This window comes from Pseudomyrmex gracilis, unplaced genomic scaffold (genome assembly GCF_002006095.1).
Source record: "Pseudomyrmex gracilis isolate BER0280 unplaced genomic scaffold, ASM200609v1 scaffold_148, whole genome shotgun sequence".
NCBI lineage: Eukaryota > Metazoa > Arthropoda > Insecta > Hymenoptera > Formicidae > Pseudomyrmex > Pseudomyrmex gracilis.
The window spans coordinates 1,618-12,264 of record NW_018020732.1 but is presented as its reverse complement, the minus strand read 5'-3'; the positions used below and the strand labels follow the sequence as shown (position 1 = coordinate 12,264).

Genomic DNA, 10,647 nt, shown 5'->3' with positions numbered 1-10,647 from the left:
GTGTTTTGGTTCCATTCAGTAGTTCTATTTAGTGTCTATGATTTACACATGTATGTGTGTGTGTGTGTGTAAATTCTTGATTATTTCATCAAGAAGTTCTTTTTACAAAGAATCTCTTTTTAAAGAATTCATATACATAACTATAATGTTTTTAAAAAACTAAAAAAGATAAGATTTACAAATAATGATGTAAAAAGAGATGATACCTGTTACTAGACAATCGCGCGTTGTGTTAAATTGTATTTTGCTCTGTGCGCAACTCGCGGAAGCGCCAACGATCACCATTGCGATTTCAACGGCAACTTAACTCGGCGATTAACGTTACCAGCGAGTGCGCGATGCTAATTACGTATCACTACGCCCGATACTTTGCGACACACGCGTGCTACAGATATTTGCGCGCGAAACGTGATAAAACTCGCGAAAAGTGCCGGACAAGTCTCACGTAGTTCTGATACGCGTCGCGCGTCCGCCATGACTGCCCGCCAATTCCGAGTATATCGAAGCGCGATGTATTTCGATTCTCGAATATATCGAATCGACGCGCGCGCGCGCGTGTGTACACACAGCACGGAACAGAACCAAATCAATCGGAATGACAGTTACTCTTTTACCGATTCAATCCGAACAACAACGCTTGTCTTTCAGGGGTTTGAGAAACAGGTATTTCAGGCCCGAATTCATAGTCGTCTCTCAGATCTCAGATCTCAGATCTCAAGAGAAAGAGAAAGAGAGAGAGAAAAAGAGAGGGAAAGAGATGAGATGAGATCTGAGATCTGAGAGACGACTATGAATTCGGGCCTCAATGTTTTCAGACGTCTTTCAGACAAGTGATCATTGTCTGGGAACAGAAAATCACTACTAAAAATGAGAGCTCAGCGCTAACTCTCGGTCGCTTGGTAAGTCATCGTCAGCTGACATGCTAGCATCGCAACAACGGTAGATGCGCATTCGTAAATAACGACGCGCTCGGACAGGTTGTATTGCAGCAGCTCTCTTCGTCAAGTCAACAAAAACAATGGTAGATCTAAAGACAAACGTTAGTTTCGTGTGTCAACGATGTTTACAGCCTCTGAAGCTGGACTCCAGCTTCGATCATCTCGGGGAACACACACTGGCTGAACTCTCACGTAGGTAATTTCTGTTTTGTATCGGCGATTTGACGTGCATCATCGAATTCTGATTGCCCAATTCGCCAACTTGACAGTTCTTTTCTTTCTACTTGCTTGTGATTATAATATGTCTCAATGATATTTAGAAAAATGTATTATAAAAATCTCATTAAATTAATCTTTCTGCGCAAACATAAGAGTCTTTATTAAATAGATACGGATAACGCAGATAGCATGTCTCATCTCAACTATATATTATTCTGTAGTGACAGTTATTATTCAGGATATATATATATATATATATATATATAATACATAAAACAGTATGCTTGAGTTTTGTAGAATGCGTTTTAATTATTCTATATAATTTTGCTTATATACAAATATCGAGCAAGATACAAGTTTTATTCTAAATTTTTATCTGAACAAGAAAAAGTTTTGTACATAGTGAGATGTAAAGAATTGTCATTGTAGTACCTATACAACAACAAGTTGTCGGAGAACTGGAACCACAAAGCGACAGCATAGAACATTTTGTTCAACCATTCCGATTTATCGAATCGGGAAATGGTACAAATGGATTCACATTGGTTGGTGGTGATTCTGGCGAAACAGAAAGCTTAAGTCGTCACTTAAAGGTACTGCAGGTATAATTTAGACACGTAGTTGTAAAATCTACAATGGTTGACTTTTTTTTTGTGGCATTTCTCAGCATCTCTTCTGACATTTGTGCTGAGAAACTTCACAGCTTTTTTTTTCAGAAAAAGAAACATTCTGCTACTTTCGCTTAACGCATTCTTGATTCCTCAATTTGCTACGCTTATATTATATATATACGTGTACACATGTTACAATCTGATCTTGTAGGTGCAAGCTACGTTATTTGATATTCTCAGTAGCAGTAGTTCGGCAGATCATCCACTTTGTGATGAATGCACAGATAGTCTTTTATTATATATGGATCAGCAATTGCGAATGACAGAGGGAGAATGGTCAGATTATAATGAGTACCTGAAGAAACTAGAGATGGAGCAACAATATAGAGGAAACGAGGATGTGGAAATGGAAAATCTCACAAAGGAATTGCAAGATGTAAAGGCTGAAGAAGAGAGAATGATAAGAGAACTAGAAGCCTTGAGAAAGGAAGAGATAGCCACTAGGAATGCCATAGCGGAACAAGAGAGAGAAAAAGAGAGGTTGCAAAGCGAAGAAGACAGGTACTGGAAAGAGTATACAAAGCACAAAAGAGATGTCATGTTAGCTGAAGATGAGTGTCGCAGGTAATTAGATAGATATCCTAAAAAACATTTTGTTTTTTCACGCATATTAAAAAACAAGATAAGTAATTTTATTTCTATTACATAAAATTAAAATTCTATATTGTTGCAGTTTGGATAATCAGTTGGTATACGCATCTTCACAGCTCGACAGATTGAAAAAAACAAACGTGTTCAATGCAACATTTCATATTTGGCATTCAGGTCACTTCGGAACAATCAATTCGTTTCGACTAGGACGATTGCCAAGCGCACCTGTGGATTGGAGCGAAATAAATGCGGCATGGGGTCAAACAACTCTTTTATTAGAGGCGCTCGCACGCAAAATGAACCTCAAATTCAAGCGCTTTCGTTTAGTACCGTTCGGTAATCACAGTTATATCGAGGCACTGGATCAAAACAAGGAACTACCACTATACGGAAGCGGAGGATTCAAATTTTTATGGGACACAAAATTTGACGCAGCTATGGTGGCATTTTTGGATTGCTTGCAACAATTTAAGGAGCAAGTGGAAAAAGGAGACAGCGGATTCTGTTTGCCTTATAGGATGGATCGAGGCAAGATTGAAGATTCAGCGACCGGCAACTCCTATTCTATTAAGTATGTTTGAATATTTACACAAATATTGAATATTCATGTTTCTGATTGTACATTCAAAGAACTTGTCTGCATAATTTAAGAATTTAATATTATTGTGTTTTCTTTTTTCAGAATACAATTTAATTCGGAAGAACAATGGACCAAGGCGTTAAAGTTCCTATTGACAAATTTGAAATGGGGTCTTGCATGGGTTAGCTCTCAATTCACAAAAGATGAATTGAATATTAATTGAATATTAAAATATTTGTGATTTTGCGTAATTTGAATTATGCAATTATCTCGTCCTTGCTTGTGTGTATATATATATAAATGCTCTATTTGTAAATAAACGCGGTTGAACGATGACACAGTTTTGCGCATAATTTGCTTGTATATATTATATAATTTCAAAGATTTATTCTTTTTTATTTGACTATATATACTTTGTAGTTCTTTTTATTTTATTTTAGATATCCCAGCAGGATGATCTTTAGTTTTAATCTATGAACAGTATTCAGGTTTATTAAGTAAAAACCAAGACACACCAAAGAGAAAACTGGAGGGACTCTGTACTTCCTTGGATTTTACGTAATCCTTTAGTTCTGGAATGCTCAATTCCACCACCTCTATGACCTCACCTTCGGATTCGTCACCACCGCCTTCAATGTGATGAAATATTTGAATCGTACAGAATGAAGAATCCCTGCTTATATTGTCGAAACTTTTATATATTGATTACAGTACAAAATCAATACCTTTAGTGTACATTTGTAACATATTATTTTAATTTATGAGATTATTTTTTACAAAAATATGAAAAAAATACAAAAAAAAAAGCTTACCAGGATGTGTGTGCATGTCATCTGTGACTTCCACGTAGAAAAGTGTTTGCTTTGCACTAGCAGAAGCACTTGATCTGGAACATGAAAAAACAATCCTTTAAATTTATCTATCAACAAAGATTGACAATCAACTATATCGACCAATAATAAATATTAAAAACATGTGCGTACGCACGCATTTCTTTAATAACCGAAACAGACAAAAATCGTAATGTAAAGCGCATTGTGAAAAACAACGTAAAAAATTGCGTAAACTCGCAAACTCACAAGTAAGTGCAAACTTGTTTGAACTCTGAAATTGGCGCCTCGTAGCCGCACTCCTCCAGCAATTCGTCCCTCGCAATCTCGACGAGCGGTTTGTCCTTGTCTATGATGCCAGCGCAGAGCTCCAAAGCCAAACCGAGTGTCGCGGGATTGAGTTCGGTGTCGATTGTATTTTGTCCTTCCGGCAGACACGCGTAATACACCGCTGGCCGAAATTGCCTGACAAATACGAGCTTCTTTCGACTCGTGTTGAAGACAACTATACTCACGCTGTCGTGAATTTTTATTATGTCCCACTCCTTACTTCGGCCGTCTTGCGTGTAATGCAAACGAACGGTTCTCATCCACGGCGAGTCCTGCGGGACTTTTCCTACGCGGACATCCCGCAGATCGAGCATCCTCTTGCGCAGAGCATCGTCCCGCACGATGACACTCATTTTGGCTTTCAAAAATCAGGATGTCACTGGGTACGGTTCAAGGCCGGTTCCTTCTTAATCTCCGTCGATAATGGACGGAGTTGCAATATGGCGTCCGCAAGATTTCGACGCGCGCAGCCCACAGATGCCGCCCGTGACGCGGTAGTGCGCCAGCGCGGCGTTTCGAATTCGTATTAGAGTTGTGTTGCGCGCGGCGGTGTATCTCGCGTTCGAATTTTTGCAATTGTACGTCGAAATTTTGTTTACGCGTGTGCAATTACAGTGCGTGGAATCTGTTGTCTCTTCAATCAGCTTTAATCAGCTTCAATCGGCGATCAACTTCAGTCTCTCGGTAAATGCGAGCAAGTAATGTTTGATTAACAAATACAATCTCTTTGTATGAGACTTTTTTATATGAATATCGCGCGCAGATTGAACATTTTTGTAAGTTTAGAGCATTATTCTGTACGATAACATTCATTTCCGTTCGAAATTCGCGAAATAACAGAACCGATGTTGCAATCTCCGTTGATAAATAGCATCGATGTAATGGCGTCGGCAAAATTTCGACACGCGTGATCTAGAGATGTCGCGCACGGCACGAAAGTGAGCCATTTCGAATTTCGCTGTCTAGAACAATAAATTAAAATTAAATGTTTTGGGTATTCGTTGGTAGTAATTACGCGAGCGTAACATCGCACACATTACTTTTTTACATATAATCAACGTGATGTATAAAATCAATATCGCTAACAGTACGCACAACGCAATCGATCGTGCGTTATATCTACATTTCTTTGCGAGAACGCAAATCTCCGATAAAGCTATTTTTTACCTTCACTATCGTGAAGATCGAAATAATGAGCCCGATGAAAAGAAAGAGTTTTTGTTACTTCTTCTTTTTTATTTCTTTTTTCGCAGCTTTTGCAGGTTTTGCAGGTTTCGCAGGTTTCGTAGGTTTCGTAGGTTTTCTATCTTTCTTCTCCTTCTCTCTTTCTTTCTCTTTCTTTCTTTCTGGAACGTCGTCCATCATCTTGAACGTGTCCAGAATCTCCTGCTGTCTAACTTGCGTATCTACGTGAATCACATCGGGTTTTTTACGATATCTGTAAACCGCCGCCGGTGGCGAGAACTCGATCTCCATGTCGGACGCCGTCGAGCTCGACGTGGTGGACGCGTCGTCCTTGTTGCGCATTATCTTGAACTGCAACGGCTTCACCGGCTCTTCCAATTGCGGCTCATCCGAGGTTTCCTGCCTGATCGGGTACATCGTCACGTAGTACGTACCGTCCTTTCGATGGATGTGCAGAGTCGGCGGAAATTCCGTCTTCTCTTCTCCTTCCTTCGTCGCCTCGCGCGACGTGTAACTTATGGGTTTGTACACTTTGCGTCGTTGGGTGGTGCGCGAGGGCACCGACCTTGACCGAGTGTCCTCCATCAGAGAAGTGCCTCTCTTCGCCTCCTTCAGCAATTCGTTCAAGTAACGCCCGATCGCGCCCGGTTTCCAGCCGATTCGCGGCTTCAACTTGCCCAGCGACGCTCCCGTGTTCCACAGCCAGCCCATGTTGGACGGCACTCGCATTCGCGGACTGATGCAGTTCTTGTGACCGTAAACAATACCGGGATAAACGTCACCGATAGTGTACACATAACGCATCACTCGTTTGCTGATCTTGATGGGAAATCTGTGATCGTCTTGATCGCCATTTGGTCCCGGTCTTCTCTTCGGACGTCGTCCCCGATCGACGCGTTTAATGATTTTGCTCTTTGGTAGTTTCGGAGGTAGCACCACGTCTTTCGGTGGTTCTTCGACGATTTCCTGCGGTTTCTCGATCGTTCGATCGATTTCGGGTTTTCTTTTGCGAGATTTACATTTCGGTTCGCCGCAAGGACCGCCTTCGTCGACCGCTGCCCCGTCGGGAGTCACGTCCGTTTCCTTCGGCTTCTCTGGCTTTTCCTCTCTTTTCTCTTCCTTTTTCCTTGACTTAACTGGCATCAATGTCGTTACGTCCGGTAACGTCGGTATCGCTTCGCCCACGACACCGGGTCGTTTTGGAATCGCCGCAGAAACGGAAGGGACAAAAGGTGTAACCGCACCGATGGGTTTGCCGATCTGCGTGTTACAAGGAGCGGGACATTGCACGATCGGCAATGCCGATGTCGTCGGAACGAACGCTTCGGTCTTCGTCACGCTCGGCATTTCGTGAACAGCGTAATCCCTGTCTACATCCCTGCCGAAGAAAGGACTGTCGGAAGGATCCATCAGACCGAGATCCGTCATACACGTTATTTTGCCGAGGGAGTCTACGAACTCCTGCGCCTCCTTGAACGCGCGTATCATGCAGTCCGCGCCCACGCAAGGTTTCTTCGTGCATTTGTACGTGCCTGTTCTCCAAAACGACCGATCCTTCCGCGGACATATGCAACTGGGCGCCTTGATTCCCGCCGCAAATCTCGGACGCGATTTGCACGCCGAGCTATCGTTTTTTCGATCTCTTTGAAATAAAACGGTGGTGGTTGCGTCGCAAGACGCGCCTGCTAAATCACCTCCGCCTTTCATGCGATCTCTCGACTTATTATTAGTTTCCTCGGAACGCAGAACTTTGCTGTTCGAGTTCTCTTCTCCGTCCTCGACGTCTTCCGTTTGCGTCGGTGCGCGAGGATTCATATCTTGTTCCACGCCTGATTTTAAATGCAAATTGTCGACGCGATAAGTGTTCGTAACCGACGACGTAACGTTGTCGCTGGTATTCTTCAGGATGTCGGGATTTCTTAGAGCCATGCAACAAGAGCGAGCGCATCCGGAACGACACATCATCGGATGCGTCGATCGGTCTGTCGGCAAACACGAACAGGTTGGCTCGTCCGGATACGTTTCGTAGATCAACGTGCGATACTCCCGATCGTTGAGTTTCTCGGCGCTGGTGAGTTTCTCGAATCCCGGTTGATTCATCGATACGCAAGGTCGCTTCAGCGCAAAACGCGAGTTCTGATCTATTCGATCGCACACACTCGCGCATTCCGGACTAAAAATTTGATTCAATAACGAAAACCTGCCGTCGGTCTGTTTTATTCTCGTTTTCTTTTCGTTTACGTTCTCGTCTGATGATTTCGCGCAACGAAACTGCGAACCAAAGGGAAATCCTCGAAATACAAACGATTTCGCGTGGAGCCTCATGTGATTGATAATTGAGCTTCCGAAGCACGATAACCTCAAGTACATAGATATCGATCCGCAGGCAGTGCCTCGCTCGTCGCTCAAGGTGTAAATCTCCTTCGTTGTGTACGACTTCGACAGCCCGTCTATCTTGTCTTTGGACGCGGCTACTTGATCGCAGAAACACTGAGGCAGAAACGCCGTTGTCGCGCAGAGAAGAATCCGACGACTAGCGTCATCGTGCGAGTTACGGTTATCTCCGCGAGGAATTCGATACACTTCAACACTCAAAGGAGTCGATTTTACAGATCGTATTAAATTGCTCGGTGTTCGAACGAACAGACACGTCTTACCTTCGTAGTTGACGTTCTCGTTGGGAAATCGATTTACTTGGTTCTTACTTTTTCCGCCTTTAATCTTGGCCGATTCCTCGGTCATATCGACGGGCGCGAGATCGATAACGCTCGCGCGTATCATCAGATCGCATTCTCGATCGTTAACAATCTTCTCGGGGCATACATTTAGACGATCGATCAGAATTTCGAGCATGTACAATTGTTCCGTTTCCGATTTCGGCGCTTTCTTCTTCTTCAGAGCCATTTTTGGTGCGCGGATAAATAACGGTGCACGTGAAACACACACACACACACGCGCGCGCGTGCGCGCGCGTAGTCGAACGACACGATTAATTTGGAAAGAGAGACTCCGGACCGACGTTAACGATGTGCCTGTACGTATCGCACCATTAATTTTGCGCGTCGTTTCGGATCGGAAATCAAATGTGATCTCCCTTGCGCGGTTAAATCCCGAACCGGTTAACTGACGTTTCCAGTTGTCAAGTGCGGTTACCATAGCGACAGAAAATAATTTATACAATTAATGCTCGACACAAAGATAAACACTTCAGAGAGCTCGGCCTTTTTTTTGGAAAACGTTCACACAAAGAGGTCACTTCTTTTTGCCTTTCTTCTTTTTTCTTTTCTTTTTTTTCTTTTTATCTTTCGGCGGTTTCACCACCTTCTCGACTCGGGCTTTTGGCAATTCCAGAAGATCCAGCGGTACGAATCGCTGCAGACAAATCCTCCGTTTTTTTTTCTCCTCGTTGACTACGGGCGATGTAACTGTGTCCATCGCGTGCAACTCGTAATGTGTTTTGTGCATTCGTCCGAGGCACACGACGGCGAGTTCCATGTACACCGTGCCGGACGGATTTTTGCCGGGATCCAGGAGATGAAAACCGCCCTTCACCGCGAACGGTTTCGGCAAATGCTGGGGATCGTTGCCGATCATCGCGAGCTGATCGCACGTACAACCCGGCAAAGTCAATTCGGTCTCCTCCACGGGATAAGTGTCGTCCTTGCAAAACACGCCAATCTTCACGTTCATCGAGCGTAACCCCCGTACCAGATCTTGCGGCCGTCTGACGAAAAGACAACATCTGCCGGTCATGAAACGCACGTCCTGATCGCGTCTCGCGTCGTCCCCGTGCGTGAACTCAAATATGGGCAAGTCTAAGAACCTGATCTTGATCACGATAGGGTGCTCGCCGATGCCTTTGATTATAAGGGGTGTCAACGTCAGTTTATCGATCAATATCTCGGCTAGATAAATCTGCTCGTCGCGGCCACCGAAGCACGACATGACATGACTCGAGGCGTTTCTCGCGATGTATTAAGTTGTATCTCCGGTTAAGAGATAGAGAAGTCGAGTGAAACGTTAAAGATCGTCGAGATATTCAAGAAGTAAATTTTCTATAGAAGAAGAGTTCAATCGTGTCGAAATCAGTGTGTCAAAATCCTTACCGAAAATTTAGAGGTTTGAAAGTGCCGCGAGAACTGTTGACAGATGGAAGGTAGAGCACTCGATGTTTTTTTTTGTACTAGATGACATGCGAGAACTGACCAATTGTGATTTGAAAATCAAAGAATTGTCAAATCGTCGAGAAAATGCATTGTGCGCCATAAGCTTAAAAAACGGTTTACATGATATCCGCGCGATATAGTCGACAATTTTACTATAATTCGAGTTGCATCACATACAAATCTGTTGTCTTATCACGCAATTTACTTTAATCGACACGTCGTGTTATTTCGTTAACGCGTTTCTCGGAGGTTGATTTTACATATCGCTTCGCGCGCATCCTTTTCTTCTACTTCCGTGTGCGCACATGCGCCGTCATCGGATAGACAAAAAAATTATCAACGTACGGTCACGTACATCCCATCCACTATCCGCGCGATTCTTCGGCGTTTTTAATTCCATTGGCAGTTATTACTTAGCTCCCACAGTGGTGTATACTTAAACCTGGACGGCGCGAAAGACGCCGCGCCAGAACCGTTACGAAAACCTGCGAGGAAGACACGACACCCTCGCAAATTCATACTTATCGTGTATTTCTCATTAGGGAAAATCATCATTCGACGAACTGTCACGAACAAACATAAATATATACGTCTGGACTTTAAAATAAGAATAATAACACGGTTATATTAGGCCAACCGCGGAGATACAGTTGCACGACATTAATAATAATAATAATAATTTATTCGAATTTATAAGAATTTGGAAAACGCACATAAGTTTATAGTTTTTCATCTACTAGCACAACACAGGCGCGCGCAACGCGCACACTATTGTTATTTTTATTTAACGTGTTGTCAGTGAACACAACCTGTCACAGCGATGACAGATAGTATATACGTCTTATAAACCATATAATAGACATATAAAAGATGTCAGGAAATAACGCATAAATCAAACTCAAAAAATAGTGAGAGAGAGAAGTGAAAAAACAACACGTGACAAGGAAAAGAGTAAAAAAGAGAATATTATATATATTATATGTAATATTCTATATCTATATTTAATACACACACATACGCATACATATACAGGGTGTCCCAGAATTGCCGTACAATCTCTCGTAGGCAGGTAGAAAGAGTAAAACTGAGTCGAAAAATCCTGAACCATTTTTTTCTATTATTTATAATAACAGAGTA

The 10,647-nt window shown here is 42.8% G+C and overlaps 3 protein-coding genes across 5 annotated transcripts; 1 reads left to right on the top strand and 2 right to left on the bottom strand.

Annotated features, from left to right (window-relative positions):
- The first annotated feature begins 866 nt into the window (after window positions 1-866).
- LOC109857156 (beclin-1-like protein) lies at window positions 867-3,531 on the top strand. 2 transcript variants are annotated; one of them, XM_020433211.1, is made up of 6 exons: window positions 867-1,130; window positions 1,587-1,750; window positions 1,980-2,392; window positions 2,502-2,990; window positions 3,102-3,180; window positions 3,440-3,531. In XM_020433211.1, the coding sequence occupies exons 1-6, from the start codon at window positions 1,019-1,021 to the stop codon at window positions 3,461-3,463; spliced, it is 1,281 nt and encodes a 426-aa protein (XP_020288800.1). In that variant the 5' UTR covers window positions 867-1,018; the 3' UTR covers window positions 3,464-3,531. The 2 variants fall into 2 exon arrangements, with proteins under 2 accessions (XP_020288800.1, XP_020288799.1); XM_020433210.1 differs by lacking the exon at window positions 3,440-3,531 and having other exon boundaries at window positions 868-1,130; window positions 3,102-3,335.
- Window positions 3,457-4,612, bottom strand: LOC109857157 (uridine diphosphate glucose pyrophosphatase-like). 2 transcript variants are annotated; one of them, XM_020433213.1, is made up of 3 exons: window positions 4,079-4,612; window positions 3,812-3,885; window positions 3,457-3,628 (listed from the first exon to the last, which is right to left on the bottom strand). In XM_020433213.1, the coding sequence occupies exons 1-3, from the start codon at window positions 4,510-4,512 to the stop codon at window positions 3,471-3,473; spliced, it is 666 nt and encodes a 221-aa protein (XP_020288802.1). In that variant the 5' UTR covers window positions 4,513-4,612; the 3' UTR covers window positions 3,457-3,470. The 2 variants fall into 2 exon arrangements, with proteins under 2 accessions (XP_020288802.1, XP_020288803.1); XM_020433214.1 differs by having other exon boundaries at window positions 3,503-3,672.
- A 425-nt stretch (window positions 4,613-5,037) lies between these two features.
- LOC109857155 lies at window positions 5,038-9,328 on the bottom strand. Its single transcript, XM_020433209.1, has 2 exons — window positions 5,327-9,328; window positions 5,038-5,121 (listed from the first exon to the last, which is right to left on the bottom strand). The coding sequence occupies exon 1, from the start codon at window positions 8,498-8,500 to the stop codon at window positions 5,381-5,383; it is 3,120 nt and encodes a 1,039-aa protein (XP_020288798.1). The 5' UTR covers window positions 8,501-9,328; the 3' UTR covers window positions 5,038-5,121; window positions 5,327-5,380.
- Window positions 9,329-10,647: the final 1,319 nt, after the last annotated feature.

What these genes read in the sequence shown, in the direction of transcription:
- LOC109857156 (XM_020433210.1), top strand. Translation starts at nt 1,019, where the DNA reads ATGGTAGATCTAAAGACAAACGTTAGTTTCGTGTGTCAACGATGTTTA. An exon ending in CACACTGGCTGAACTCTCAC is followed by an intron (nt 1,131 to 1,586) that starts GTAGGTAATTTC and finishes TTGTCATTGTAG; the next exon opens with TACCTATACAACAACAAGTT. An exon ending in GCTGAAGATGAGTGTCGCAG is followed by an intron (nt 2,393 to 2,501) that starts GTAATTAGATAG and finishes ATATTGTTGCAG; the next exon opens with TTTGGATAATCAGTTGGTAT.
- LOC109857157 (XM_020433213.1), bottom strand. Translation starts at nt 4,512, where the DNA reads ATGAGTGTCATCGTGCGGGACGATGCTCTGCGCAAGAGGATGCTCGAT. An exon ending in AAACAAGTTTGCACTTACTT is followed by an intron (nt 3,886 to 4,078) that starts GTGAGTTTGCGA and finishes TTCATGTTCCAG; the next exon opens with ATCAAGTGCTTCTGCTAGTG. An exon ending in TGACATGCACACACATCCTG is followed by an intron (nt 3,629 to 3,811) that starts GTAAGCTTTTTT and finishes ATCACATTGAAG; the next exon opens with GCGGTGGTGACGAATCCGAA.
- LOC109857155 (XM_020433209.1), bottom strand. Translation starts at nt 8,500, where the DNA reads ATGGTAACCGCACTTGACAACTGGAAACGTCAGTTAACCGGTTCGGGA.